The 14,253-nt window shown below is 63.9% G+C and overlaps 1 protein-coding gene across 2 annotated transcripts; it reads left to right on the top strand.

The window, feature by feature from the left end:
• The first annotated feature begins 465 nt into the window (after positions 1-465).
• On the top strand, positions 466-12,695 carry TESK1 (testis associated actin remodelling kinase 1). Of its 2 annotated transcripts, XM_074856545.1 has the most exons (10): positions 468-964; positions 7,865-7,986; positions 8,126-8,174; positions 8,404-8,550; positions 8,723-8,805; positions 9,171-9,261; positions 9,508-9,591; positions 10,042-10,131; positions 10,294-10,444; positions 10,686-12,695. In XM_074856545.1, exons 1-10 carry the CDS (start codon positions 743-745, stop codon positions 11,717-11,719), a joined length of 2,073 nt encoding a protein of 690 aa, XP_074712646.1. In that variant the 5' UTR covers positions 468-742; the 3' UTR covers positions 11,720-12,695. The 2 variants fall into 2 exon arrangements, with proteins under 2 accessions (XP_074712647.1, XP_074712646.1); XM_074856546.1 differs by lacking the exons at positions 8,723-8,805; positions 9,171-9,261 and having other exon boundaries at positions 466-964.
• Positions 12,696-14,253: the final 1,558 nt, after the last annotated feature.

Here is a 14,253-nt window from a genome sequence, read left to right as displayed (position 1 = left end):
TGGCTGTGAGGAGAGATCTGAGCCTGTACCAGTGGGACCCATCCTGCCAGCATCTGCTCGTATGGGGGAGTCGGAGCCACGACACTGTATGGGGTGGTGCTGGATATATGGGGGATCAGATCCCCACGCTCAGGGTGCTACAAGGACAAAGAGTCCCGCAGCTACAGGGAGCATCCGGGCAGGGCCCAGGGAAGAGACTCCCGCATTTACAACGTGCATCCAGGTGGGACCCGGGGGGAAAGAGTCCCGCAGCTACAAGGAGCATCCAGACAGGTCCCGGGGTAGGGGAGGACCAGAGCACTGTGTCCACCGGGTCTGTCCAAGCCGCACCCCGGGACCTCAGGTCCTCATAGAGCCCACCGAGATGCCATCTGGGCACCCACGGACCCTGCAGGGGCCGGTGAGGACATCAAGGGCGGGGAGGATCCCCGCTGCCCGCCGGGGCGGGGCGGGGAGGTGGGAGCACACGGACGCCCGGCAGCGCTCGGCGGCGGCGGTTCCTAAGGAGTTAAGGGCTGTCACCGCCCCGGTTCCGCCCCGCCGGTGCCAGCGCTCGGGGCGGCGGAGGCGTAGCCCCGGGCCGCGGCGGGGGTCGGGCAGCTGCCGCCGCACCGCTACCGGGCCATGAGCACTGCCCGCCCCTCCCCGCGCCGCCGCCGCCGCCGCTAGCCTCGCCCCGGGAACGGGGGGTGTGGGAAGGCGGCGGCGCCCCGGCGGCGGGGCTGCCCGGCGGGGGATGTGAATGGCGCTGGGGGTGCTCAGCGGGACCGACATGGAGTGGGAGAAACTGCCGCGGCGGTCCGGGGAGGGCGAGGGGGAGGCGGCGGCGGGGCCCTGGCCGGGCTGCGGGCGGCTGCGGCCCTCCTCGTACCGGGCGCTGCGCAGCGCCGTCTCCACCCTGGCGCGCATCGACGACTTCTACTGCGAGAAGATCGGGGCCGGCTTCTTCTCCGAGGTCTTCAAGGTATGCGGGGCGGGGATGGCGAGGCATCCCGACGGGTTTGGCTATCCTCCGTCCGTGGCCAGGCCCCCGGTGGGGTGCGCGGGGGGGGGGGGGGGATCGCGGGGTTGGGGGGGGGGGGGGGGGGCGTCTGGCCCCCCGGCGGCTGTGCGAGGTCAGGGTGGGATGTGGTGCGGCGAGGACCTGGGGTGCCGGGGAGCCCCGTCCCCACCGCGGGTGTTGTGGCTCCGTCCCTCCGTGCGGGGGGGGAGGGGAGTGTCGGCTCTGTTTACAGCCCGGGAGGGCTGCGCGCTCCGAAGCGCTGCGGCGGGGGGTCACAACGGGGCCGCGTGGGGGGCCGGGGCACGGGTGGGGTGGCGGGTACCCCAGTCCCGGGGACCCCAGTTAAGAGCCTGGAGCCCCGACCCCGCCAGGCCCAGGGTGTGCCTGTGTCGGGGGACGCAGGCAGTGTTTGCAGCCGTCCGAGGTGGTTTCCAGCGTTGCTGGGCCTGCTCCAGCCTGCGCTGGGCAGGTGGGTGTGCAGGGTCCCCGCGGGAGCTCCCGAAGGTGACCGGCTCTGGGAGAGGGCTGGGGTGCGGTGAGAGCAGCGCAGGGGCTGGTCCCCGGCTGGGACCCCGGAGCTGCCTTTGTCTCCGTCCTCTCCGGGACAGCCAGAGTGGGGATGCCCGTGTGTGGCCCACACCCTGGTTAGGGGTGCGTGGGTGCTGGTGGGGAGCTCGGGGTCCCAACAGTGCGGCGGAGGTGTGTGGTGAGGGTACCCTGCCAGCCCCCGCGCTGCTGCCAGGGCTGAGGGGCTGTGCCCTGCCCCACCGCCACGGCCGCCCCTCCCGTTCCGAGGAGAGGTGTGTGCACATGTTGTTTTCATCCTCGGCATCGCTTAAGATGCCACAAGCTGTTGGGCAAGGACTGCCCTTAAGTCGTGCTTCTAGTGGCTTCACCTCCCTCAAAGAGCAGCTTTGGGCTGGGCAGTGTAAGCCAAAAAGCAGCAGGACCCCCACCATGTCCCACCACGGTCGCTGGGGTCCCGGGCAGCACTGTGCTGTGTCCCCGTGTGGGACCACGCTCCCACGTGCAGCACAACCGGGCATCCACATCCCAGCAGGACTGTGGGGTCCGTCTCCAGCCCTGCCACCTTTCCCCGCTCAGACGGGAGACCCCAGACCCAGCTCCTGTGCAGCCACAAGAGAGGTGTCCTGCACGGGGCTGTGGCGGGCGTGCAGAGGGGTCCCTCTCCTCCGTGCTCCCTCCTGCCCCTCCGGAGCCATGGCCTCTCCGCTGGCCAGGTTCCTGCTATTGATCTCTGGCTTGGAGCGCACAGCAGCACCTCGGAGCAGAGGGAGGCATTTAATAATGTCAGGCGTGGATACAGCTCTTTAATAATGGATGCTCCTGTGTCTCGGCCAGGCCACGGTCTCTCCTTGCCTCGATGTTTCAGTTTTCCCAGGCCCTGCAGGAGCCATAAAGTGCTCCTTCTCTCACCCGTTGTTCATGTTTTTGTGGGGCCACTTGCATGTAGGATTTGGGGGACTGGCGGAGGTTGGGGGGTGGGAGTGGGATCAGGCGGCAGGAGCCAACGTGTGTGCATGTCGGAGAGGAGGCAGGGGCAGGAGGGGGCCAGATGGGGCTTTGTGCTCGTGCGGTGGGTTGAGTCCAAGAGCTCAGCAGGATGGTGGGACAAGCCTGGGATCTGAGCTGGGGTTTGGCTGCCTGAGCTTGCGAGGAGGATGGAGCTTGGCAGGGCAGCACAGGACCCATTTTCCTCCCACCTCCCTTGTTCCTGCTGTTGCTTTCCATGGCCGTGGGCACTTGTGGCTCCCTGCTCTGTGTGACTGCTGAGTCCGGCCTCATTCCAGCCTTGGTGGGTGTGGGGGACAGGGAGGGGAACTGGACGTCTCTGTCCCTACACAGGTAGCTCAGCCCTGGTGTGCAGATGAGCCAGGCAGGATGAGTCTGACTGGCACGGGTGTCCAGCTGTCTTCCCAGCATTAAAGCCAAAGGGCTCAGCATGTCTGAGCCCTGGTGTCCCAAGCTAGCCTTTGGGTTGAGCCTTATCATGCTCCAGCCAAGCGCTTCTCTCAAAAAGGCTATCTAGAGCGAACGGGAGGGACCAGTGATGAAAAGCTGCCCTTTTCCCGGGGGGTTGTTCCCAGCTGATCGCCCGCTGTGCTGCAGAGCTGGGCTGTTTCCTTCTGGAGCAGCTGGTTCTCATTGCCTTCCCCTGTGCACCAGGCCTACCTGTTTTTTCAGGTACACAGACATTGCAGCGAGCTGCCTCTCCATCTCTGATAGGCTGAGCAGATCGAGCCAGGTGTGTTTGTGCCAGTCATTTTCTCCAGCCTTTAAACCACTGTTGCATGTTTTCCCCAAATCCCTCTCTTACCTTCCTGTGTGCAGTCTGTAGCAGACACGGGAGCTACAGGCAGCATCCTGGCTTTGCTCTCCTGGGGGCTGTATCAAGAGATCTTCACTCATCCAGCTCTGCACCTTATGCCCTCTTAGAGATGCTGCTTCCCAAGCCATTCCATGTGCGCAGCCCAGCGCCCCATTTCCACAGTGCTGGGGGGGGGGATTAGCATCTCCCAGCACGGACGGAGCTCAGGAGAGGCTTTGGCACCGCTGTCACCTGCCCATCTCTGCTCTCTTCCCCGCCAACCTTTGAGATTTTGTATTTACTCCCAATTTGCCAGTGCAACTAATGACACAACTCTCTCCCTCTTATCTGCTGCCCTTCATCAGTGGACCTTGCCTTGTTTTACAAAGGAGGGTGGAGCAGTGTGACACAGATGGAGAAACTAAGGCAGGCGGGGAGGAAGCGAATTTGCCGAGGTCAGCCAGCCGCGGCAAGGCCGGGAGCAGCCCTGGCCCTGCTGTCACCGCTCAGGAGCCCCAGGCGCTGGAAACGCGTTGTGCTGACTAGCCAGGGACCAGCTGGCACCTCTCCTGCGCTGTCACGGGGCGTGCTCTGGCCTTGCCGGTGAGGGGTGGCAAAGCCGCGCCGCTGCGGCGCAACGCCGGCTCTGCCCAGGTTCCTGGTATGCCCATGGTGCTGCTCCAGGGACCGCGGGCGGTGAGGGCTGATGATGCTCAAGCGTTCATTGGGAGCGGGTGCTGCGTGCCCTGGTCCTTTTCCTTCCCTGCAAGAACTCAGTCTTGACCGATTCTGCCTTTTCCATGCAATAAGTGGGTTTTCCAGTCCCACCCAGTAAAAGACCTGTTGCGCTACTGGGAACGCAGGGAAACACGAACTGAGGTGCAGCCATTGCGGGCGGCTGTGGGATTACCAGTGGTGTTGCTAGGTCCCTTTCTTGCCCTCCCATGTTTTGCTACTGGTCTCTCTGGGGCAAGGGGTGTGGGATGATGTCCCTGCGTGACTGTGCCTTGCCTGTGCTGTGGCAAGGAGACGTGCACTGAGTGTGGCTATGTGCGAGCCTGTCCCCAGCGTGGAGTGGAGGGGGGCTGGCTGCAGAGACCCCCGGGGTGGGGCAGTGGTGGGGGGGCTTCACCCCGTGTCTAGACAGGATCGCCGGCTGGGGGGAGGGAGCAGGCCGTCTGCTCGCTCTGATTAGCATGCTCTTTAAATAAGACTCTAATTTCCGCTGTTAAAAGAGCTCAAATCCCTTGTGCCCAGGCTGGGGCCGCCGCCAGCCCTGTCCCATCCCCCAGCCCTGTGTGCTGGCAACAGATGGGATGGGGACTGACACACCATGGCACCCCGGCTCAGCCGTGGTACCCTCATGAAGCACCCAGTGGGGGTCCGTGTGGGGTGCTGGTGGGCACCTGCAAGGGGCGAGGGCTTGCCTGGCTCCTGGGTGGAGGCCGGAGGCTTGTCCTCCACCCCGCACCCCGGCAGGGCTGCCCGGCTGAGCTCAGCTCTGGGGAATGCACTGGGATTCCTGGGCGGCATGCCAAAGCACGGAGAGGCGAGGGGGGACGACGTCCTGCCCGGGGACGCTCTGCTGCCCGCTGCTTTCCCCAGATGGCAGCAGGGAAGGAAACTTCCCTTAGCAAGGAGTGCGTCCTGCCTGGGGTCGTGGCTTGCGAGGCTCCCAGGGGCAGCCAGGGCCCTGGGCTGGTGCTAGCACCTGGCCAGACTGGATAAACTGGCCAGCGTGCATGGGAGGCCGTGGGAAGCCCAAGCAGCTGGCCTTGAGCCACAGAGCATGCGGGGGAGATGGCAGGATGGGGCCTTGCAAGCGAGCTCAGGGCACCGGGTGCCCTCGAGGAGGTCGTGTCCCATCTGCGTGGCGCTGGGGCTGTCCTAGGAGCCCCTGGAGCCCTCCCTGCCCCTGGGGACAGAGTCCCGGAGCAGAGCACCAGGCTCCTGGGATCCCTGGGAGAAATCCCAGGGAAGGGGCTTTCACCAGACCTTCCCTCCCCCAGGCTGCCTCTCCTCCAGGATTAAGGCGTTCAATGCCGTGTGGCTGCACTCAGACCTGACCCAGTCTGTTGCAATGTCGGGAGGCTTGTTAACGAGGAATTCAGCCATGGGTACATCCCAGCAATGTGGGGCTGAGCGAGTGCCCGCCGGGGGCTGCTCTCTGATTCAGGGACGCTGCTGCTGGCAGGGACCCAGCCAGCCCCACGATGCGTAGCCGCCGAGTGCCAGCGCCTTGCGTGCCACCCGGCGTTCCCGTCGTGGGCGTGTGGTGGCGAAGCCTCGCCGCCTGCAGCCATCCTGGCGGGGCTGAGCCTGCCAGCGCCGTCGAGCCCAGGTCCTGGTGCCTGGCAGCTGCCTGTGCCAGCCAAACCGACCAAGCCCGTCCTGCCAGCCCCGCGTGGCGTGGGAAGGGAAGGCAGCGCTGCCGTGGGTGAGCTGAGTCCAGAGCATTGGACTTTGCTGGGCGCGCTGGGGGGTTGGTGGATTCTGCTGGCCTCATTGGGGCTCTGGCTCTGCAAGGAGCTGGAGGGGCAAAGGGAGACACTTCCCACCCTGCTTTGGCCAGGGAGGTCCCCTCCTTAAAGCTCCCACAGCCACCAAATCCAGGCTGGGAGCCCCGTTTCTGTGTCTGGTGCTGCCTCCAGCTGCCCTGCGCTGGCGATGGGGCAGAGGGAAGACAGCAATGGTGGCGGTACACTGCGGGTGCTCCTTGCTCTGCCTGCTGGTGCAGTGTGGGCAGGGAGCCCTAGGACACTGGGATGGGGCTGGCAGCAGTACCAGGCACTGCAGGGCAGTGATGGGGTGGGGTGAGCAGGGTGGTGGGCACCGGGAGGACCTGGGTGCCATTAGATGGGGCAGCTTGGGTGCACACAGCCATGCTCCCCACAGCATGGACTGCACCGTCACCCTGGGACAGACTCTCCCCAAGCCCAGGAGCTTTGTCCAGTGCTCAGCGAGGTGGTGTGGGGAAATGCATCCTCCCCTCTCCCCACAGTGTGGTGGGGGGCCGGGATGGGGACTCACAGTGGCGGGTGTCTGGGGTGTCCCCTCCTTACTCATCCAAGGTCCATCCTGATCTCTGCTGCCAGGTGGACCCTGCCCACAGGCCAGGGGTTCTGGCTGCCTGCCTGGTGCTGGCTGGAGGGGTGCCCACAGGCAGGGGGCTGCCGAATTATTTGGAGCTTCCCCATGAACTCAGTGAGCTGGTGGTGGCAGGGTGGGGCAGGCTAGGCTATTGCCTCTTGCTTCCACTCAGCCTGGGGCTGGTTTGGCCTTGGTGCACCCAGACATGTAGAGGGATCTTTATAAAGCATAATTTCTCCCCCAGGCCCTTTGCAGGGGGGTGAGCTGCTGCCAATCCCCAGGGTATTGGGTGCTGGATGGGTCCCCATCTCAGCGTGCACCCCAGGACAGCTGCTCCCCAAAGCAATGGCAGCTGTGAGGTGGTAAGAGAGCCCCAGAGAGCCCAGCCTGCCAGCCTCCCCACGTTGTGGTGGGGACAGGGGCCAAGCTGTGAGCAGGATGGGGGTCACTGGGAACCCTGCCTCCAGCCAGACCCCCATGTTTTGCCCAGTGAGGCGATCCCTGAAGCACAGGGGTGGCGAGGGGCTGGCACTGACACAGCAGCCTCAACCAGCATCGACTAAAAAGGAGAAGAGCAGGGAGCTGACGGCAGCACCGAGGAATGCCTGTGCCTCCGTGCACAGCTCGGTGTGTGCCGGGGGGCAGCTGGGATCCGCCGGGTTGTCCCCCACCACCGGCTGCTGCTCAGGGGGTGTCCCATCCCACCCCCAGCACCCATTCAGGAGGGGACCCTCAGCACCAGTTTGGCCCCCCGCCCCCAGCATGGTGCTGGGGCAGGGGAATCCATGCTCGTCCCTCGCCCTGCACGTGCCAGGGGGCTCCAGGAGGACAGGGGTGTCTGTGCTTGGCCATGCTCCCAGCTGCTGTTCCTGGCAGGCGGCCAGGCTCCCCGCTTACATGACAGCGTCAGGCTGGGGCCAGCTAATTATACAGCCTCGTCTGAGCGCTGTACCCTGCCAGGCCGGGGTCATGCACTGGGGCAACACTGGCCAACCATGGGGCTGGTTCGGGGGGGCAGTGTGCCCCCTCTGTCCTCCATCCCGTGCTGGTAGGGTCTGGCTGGGTGGTACTGACCCAAAAAAGCCCTCCCTGGTGCGCCCCAATCCTGCTGCTGCCTGTCCTTGCTGCAGGGTTGGGGTCACAGCTTGCAGGAGTTGCCATTGCCTCTCCAGGAGGGCTGGCCAGTGTAGTGGTGTTGGGGGCATGACGAGCAGGGTGCTCTGGGGAGGATGGGGATGTGTGTCATCAGCACTGGGGGTCCTTGGGGCTGTGCTAGGAGAGCCCCCCCCTAGCCCTAACAGTCTCTGGGGTGCCCCATGCCTCAACTGCGTGAGGTCCCCAGCTCCTGCTTCTAGGACAGGGGTGGGTGCTGGGTGCATGCTGCTGTCTGGGGGGGCTGCAGAGACACGTGGGGCTCAGCCTCCCTTTGCACCCCCCTCCAGGTGCGGCACCGCCAGTCAGGGCAGATCATGGTGCTGAAGATGAACAAACTGACCAGCAACCGGGGCAACATGCTGCGGGAGGTGCAGCTGATGAACCGCCTCTCGCACCCCAACATCCTCAGGTAGGACCTGCTCCCCCACTACCATCCCCATTGCACCCCCCTTCCCTAGCCTGGGATGTTTGGAGCTACCGCCAGCCCTGGATAAGCTCCTGGGGCTGGTCCCTGCTGTGGTCACCCTCAGATTCCCTCTATCTCACAGGTTCATGGGGGTGTGTGTGCACCAGGGACAGCTTCACGCGCTGACGGAGGTGAGAGCGGGGCAACGGCCATGAGTCTTGGGGTTCCCGCAGGCCTGGGGAGGACACAGTGATGGCTGTGGGGACACTTTCGCAGCCCGTGGTGCATGCGCAGGGCAAGGTTTACTGGGAGGCTGTGCCGTGGGGTGCTTGGGGGATGCGGTGGGATGAGAGATGGGCATCCAGCATTATGGGAGGGAGGTGGGGTGCAGTGATGCAGTGGCCCGGCTCTTGCCATCAGTACATGAACGGTGGGAACCTGGAGCAGCTGCTGGACAGCCCTGTGCCCCTCTCCTGGTCTACGCGTGTCAAGCTGGCCCTCGACATCGCCCGTGGCCTGCGCTACCTGCACTCCAAGGGCATCTTCCACCGTGACCTCACCTCCAAGGTACAGGATGCTCTAAGGCATCGCGTTTACCTTGTCCCATACCCACATTGCTGCCCCAGGCGTGGCCGGCTGGGGAGCAGGAGGCTGTGCTGTGCCGGGGCATCCCGGGAGCAGCGGCCGGTGAGGCAGGGCTGGTGTGATCGATGTGACTGGGGTCCTCCTGTGCCCCCAGAACTGCCTGGTGCGCTGCGAGGCCAACGGCTACACGGCTGTGGTGGGGGACTTCGGCTTGGCAGAGAAGATCCCCACCTACAGGTGCGTGGGCAGCGTCCACCCCTCCGTCCCCATCCTTGGAGTGGGGGGGTTCCAGCCGACGCGGAGCAGGAGCTGGGGAAAGGTGGACATTTGGGATTCAACTAGAAGGGCAGGGATGGGGGGTGGTGGGGGTGATCCCCAACAGTGGTGACTCGGGGCAGATGGACACGTTTGGGGTTGACTAAGAGGGGCTGGAGAAGGGGATGGTGTGGGTGGGGAGAGATGAGTTTGCAGGATGCATGGAGGAGGGTTAGCCCAGGAAGGGAGATGGAGATGGTGATTTGGGCTGCCCCAGTGGGAAGATGGGAGGTCGGACAGGGACAGGGGACTGTGGGCAGCCCCTGATCTCCCACCATGTCCCCCAGCGAGGGCAGCGAGAAGGAGCCACTGGCTGTGGTGGGCTCCCCGTACTGGATGGCGCCCGAGGTGCTGCGAGGGGAGATCTACAACGAGAAGGTGAGGCTCCCTGGCTGCTGTGGGGGGGGGGCTTTATCCAGGCTTGCACTGCCAGCAGTTTGCAGGATTTGTAGCCCTGGGGGCGTTCGGGCACACAGAGGGAAAGAACTGGGCATTCCTCTGGTGGTGAGGTGGCAGGGCCCCCAGCGTGGCTCCGCAGGGAGGAGGGAGGCTGTGGGTTTATGGAAGGGTGGGCATGTCACCTCGGGGCTGCAGGGCCCCGCCATGACTCCCTGCTCTCTGCAGGCCGATGTGTTCGCGTACGGCATCATCCTGTGCGAGACCATCGCTCGTGTCCCCGCTGACCCCGACTACCTGCCCCGCACCGAGGTGACTCCCTGGGACGGGGACAGGGAGGGAGGGTGGGTGGGTGGGCAGCAGCACCAGGGCTGGGACCACTTCACCAAATGAAGGGGACCATCCTGTGCTGGGCAGAGCCCCATGTGCAGGAGCTGCCCTGCATCTTGGGACAGTGGTGCTGTGTCCCAAATGCTGCCCGGGGAGGGATGCTCTCTGCTAATATCCTGTCATCAGAGCCCGTAGTCAGCATGGGAGGGAGAAGGGGACAGTTGGATTCAGACAGAGAGCATGAGGGATCTGTGTCCCCGCATCCCCCAGCGTTGCCCCAGCTTGGGGTGCTGCCAGGTCCGCAGCCCTGGGTGACACGCAGTCAGTGGGGGGGGGGGGGGGGGGGGGGGCAGGGCAGGCCATTCTGTGTCCCTCAGGCCATGTGGTGTCCCAAGGGACCCAATCTCACTCTTCCTCTTTTCCCTGGCGCAGGACTTTGGTCTGGACATCACCACTTTCCGCACCATGGTGGGAATCGACTGCCCATCAGCCTTCCTCCAGCTTGCTTTCCACTGCTGCAGCGTGAGCCTCCCATCTTGGCTGCCCTTCCCTGCTGGGGCAGCTAGGCAGGACAGGCAGCCTTGCCTGCACAGGGGAAGAGGCAGGGAGCTGCCTTTGCTGGGCAGTGCTCCCTGGGGTGCTTAGGAGACCTCAGACCTGACGGGAAACCCCTCCTACCCACAGATGGAGCCCACCTCCCGCCCCTCATTTCTGGAAATCACGCAGTGCCTGGAGGACATCCTGCAGCACCAGCCGGACGTGGAGGGCACCGGGGCCACCCTCTTCAGCATTGGGGAGAGCCTGCCCACACCTGGGATGGCGGCCACGTTCAATGGTATGTGGGTGTCTGAGGGACAGGCTGTAGAGGGATTCAAGGAGGGGGGATGTGCAATGTCCCATGCTACCTCAGCAGCTGTAGGGGAAGGAGACAGGGGTTGCATGAGGTCTGCAGGATGGAACCAGTCACTGTTCCCCTCTTGGGGTGCACCCCAGGGCTGTTGGGTGCCCAGCACCCCATAGCACCCCTCAGCGACAGCTGCTGGCAGCTGCTGACCCGTTCCTGTGCCCATGCCCAGGGGCACCCGGGAGGGCAGCTGGCTGTGCCAAACAGTCGCCCCTGCGTGAACTGGAAACGCAGCACCTGCAGCCGGACCAGCGCCTGTCCCGCAGCCAGTCTGACATGTTCTCCCTGAAATTGCCCGCCCTGCTGCGTTCACTGGAGCCTTACGGCGGGGCCAGGACCAAGGAGACGCCCCCCCGCGTCAACCCCTTCTCCCAGCGTGAGGACCTAAAGGGGGGGAAGATCAAGCTCTTTGACACACCAAGCAAGTCAGTCATCTCACTCACCTTCGACCTGCCGCCCCCCACCCTGCTCCAGCTCGGCACCCCCATAACACCCGAGCCCGCCGTGGAGGTGCAGTGTGACTTCTCGGCCCCTGCCGCCACCCCCCGCAAGTGCCACTCACTGCCCACCTCCCCCGAGCTGCCCCACCGGGGGGGCCTGGCGCTAGGCATGGGGTCTCCCTGTCTCACTGATGACCCCCAGCCTCCCGCCCTCCTTCCTCCCCCAGCTTGGGGACGAGCCTCTCCATTCAACCCTGGGGCGGAGGAGCGGATGGACTGTGGCCCCGACAGCCCCGAGCCGCCACAGCCCCTGCCGCCGCCGCCCAACAGCAACTTTATCCGCACGGCATCCTCGGGCACCCAACCCTGGCAGCCAGAGCCACAAGCCCCCAGCGGGCTCCTCTTCAACAACAATGACGAGGTGGTCAGCAAACCCCTGGCTTGGGGCAGCGGGCTGGAGCACGGCTTCTCTGAGCTCAGCATCCCCTGCGCAGCGACGCTGGAGCGGACGGAGCGTGTGGCCATGCTGCCTGGGCACGGCTCCAGTGTCATGGAGCAGGACGAAGTGCTGCCCTGCCCTGGCTGCTGCCTGAGTCCCTTCAGCTTCACCTCTGTCTGCCACCAGCCGGCACCCAGCCCGCCCCGCTACCAGAACCTCAACTGCGAGACCAAGAGCCTCCTCTACCACGACCGGAGCCACCACCAGAAAGCCGCGGGGCCGGTGCTGGCGGAGCCCAGCCTGAAGCTGCCAGAGGCACAATCCTAGTGCCGGGGAGCCCTGGGGGGCCAGGCTGAGTCCAGCCGCCCCCCAGACCCCTCTGCAGCCCCAACACCGAGCAGCCGCGGGAGCCCGGCATGTCCCCACGGTCTGCCTTGGCTCGCTCCGTGTTTGGTGGCTGCTGGTGGCCACGGTGCCCCATGCCATGGCTGCCACAGTGCTGCCTAGGCACTTGGGCACCCATCCCACCAGAATCAGTCTTGGGGATTTGTGGGGACCCCCGGGGATGGGCTGGGTCCCTGCCGGGGACTGAAGTGCAATAACACCCCTGCTCTGAGCACGCAGCAGCGCTGCCCCAGGCAGCAGGGCTGGTCCCCCCAGGGACCTGGGGGCTCAAACCCTGGATGCAGGATTTCTCTTCCCCAAGGGTTCACTGCTCTGTGAGCTGTCACAGAGGGGTGTGCAACGAGCCTGCTCCTCTAGGAGAACCAGGAGCCCCCTTGCCATTTCCCAGGCTGGGGGATGAGCAGGGCTGGGCTGGGGGTGGAGGGGTCAGTGTGTGTATGTTTGTGTTGGGGGACCCTGTGGGGCTGGGGGGGTGTCCCCATGCTCTCCTGATGCAGGGAGAGGCGTGAAGGGGGCTGGGAGATGGGCAATGCCCAGGGTACAGTGCAGGGGGAAGATTGCCAGTGCTTGAGTTGCCTGTGCCCACCCAGCACCAACAGCTGAGTGCTGAGCTGTCACAGCGCTCCGCTTACCCCCAGCACATGGGTTTGGGAGTACATGGGTTTGGGAGCGGGGTGCTGGCAGAGGGGCCAGGTGCCATCCTGGCACTGGGGATAAGGGGCTGGTGAGCAGCATGGCCAGGCTGCCCAGCCCCTGGCAAGGGTGGGAGCCGGCTTTCCTCCCTCCCGCACAATGCACTGGTGAATGCAGAACTCTTGTGGTTTTTATTATTAATAATTGCCAGTAATATATACCCAGCTTATTTAAAGTGTTCAATAAAAACTGAATGTCCTAGCAACTCAGGCTCCTGCTTCTGTCTCTTGGTTGCGCGTCAGACATGGATGGCCCCAAAAGGTTGCACAGGCTTGCCTGGGGCTGCTGGGAGCCCCTTGGCGACCACAAGCCAGCCTGGCTCAGACCAAGATGTCAGTGGTCCCAAAGTGGCCATCTTGGCTGAAATGGCTTCAGTCAAATTCCCATTTATTATTTAGGTTCTTTGGGTTTTTGCCCTTGAGTTTGTGTTTGTGGTGGCACGCAAGAAAGCAAAGAGCAGACAAACTGTTACTCTTTATTGCTACAAAGTGGGTTCAGCCAGCGGACGAGAGAGAGGAGTGACATGTGCCACCTCCAAAAAGCCTGCCTTTAACACCCTTCTGCTCTTCAAGCAAGCTAATTCACATAGCGATTAATCAACTATATATGGCACGCACGACACCATAATAAACTGAGAGCGTTTTTGCCTGGTTGAACAGGACTTCCTCTGCTCTTGCCTGGCTGCAATGTTACATCAGGGCTATTTTGCTTAATCTTTGCATGTGCACGTGTGTAGTAACTATTTAAAGTCCTGATTACTTGTCTCACAAAGCATCAGCCACTGCAAGTGCCAGATTTGCTTTTGAAAGGCACCATCACATTGTACAATCCTAAAACGTCATTGCTCTACTTTCTAATTAGCAAAAAAAACCCCACCACTAGCACAGGCACCAGACTGTTCAAGTGCAGCTTCCCGCCTTGCACACCGAGGCTGTTGCTTGCTGGCTTGCCCGAAAGCCGTGGCCAAGCTGCTTCTGCGATGGGGCCAAGCAGAAAGTCTCTGCTGTGGGGAGGGGACCTGGCTGGGTGTGGGGCTGTGCTGTCCCCTACTCCCGTGTCCTTGCATGCCAGCACCACCGCGTGCTCCATGCTGGGGATGTTGTATGGCTGCAGCGCTGAGTGTCGGGGCTTGCTCCACTCTGTGGCTGGGTCCGGGGTCCCCATCGCAACCAGCACCTGTGCTCAGGAAGACCCAGCATACCCCATGCAGGTGTGGGTCTGAGCTGTGGGGCCTGTACCGCTCTGCTGAAGCACATCAGCTGAGGGGGAACGGCCACTGCCGCCGCCTCCCCCAGCCTGGGTGATGGCAGAGCATCACTGGGAACTGCTGGGAAGGACCTGGGCGGTGCGTGGACAGGGGTCTGTGAGAGGGAAGGGGGTTGCTCGCATGGATGGGACATCCTGGGCAGGAGAGCAGCGGGGCTGAAGCGGAGGCAGGGAGGGGTGCAGGTGCTGCAAGGGAAGGCACAGGGTGAGGGTGAAGGTGAGGTGCTGCCCAGCCTCCACGGCACGGAGTGGGGCAGCTTGCAAAGGGGTTTCCCCCATCTTGTCCCTTTGCTGCACCACAGCTTGTGGGGGCGCCTCTTGAGCTACCACAGACCAGCAGCTCCCATGGCAGCGAAGAGATGGAGGCAGGCTTTGTCCAGCACTGAGAGGTGCCTGCATCCCTCTCCCTTCCCAAGGGAGGGGGTCAACATGCCCCACGCAGAGGTCCAGGCTCCCTGCTTTCCTCCATGCACACCCCACAGGCCCCACACCTGCCA

This window comes from Strix uralensis, chromosome Z (genome assembly GCF_047716275.1).
Source record: "Strix uralensis isolate ZFMK-TIS-50842 chromosome Z, bStrUra1, whole genome shotgun sequence".
In the NCBI taxonomy this organism is placed as follows: Eukaryota; Metazoa; Chordata; class Aves; order Strigiformes; family Strigidae; genus Strix; species Strix uralensis.
This window is presented reverse-complemented; position numbering and strand designations above follow the sequence as displayed.

What these genes read in the sequence shown, in the direction of transcription:
- TESK1 (XM_074856545.1), top strand. Translation starts at nt 743, where the DNA reads ATGGCGCTGGGGGTGCTCAGCGGGACCGACATGGAGTGGGAGAAACTG. An exon ending in ACCGTGACCTCACCTCCAAG is followed by an intron (nt 8,551 to 8,722) that starts GTACAGGATGCT and finishes CTGTGCCCCCAG; the next exon opens with AACTGCCTGGTGCGCTGCGA. An exon ending in TTGCTTTCCACTGCTGCAGC is followed by an intron (nt 10,132 to 10,293) that starts GTGAGCCTCCCA and finishes TCCTACCCACAG; the next exon opens with ATGGAGCCCACCTCCCGCCC.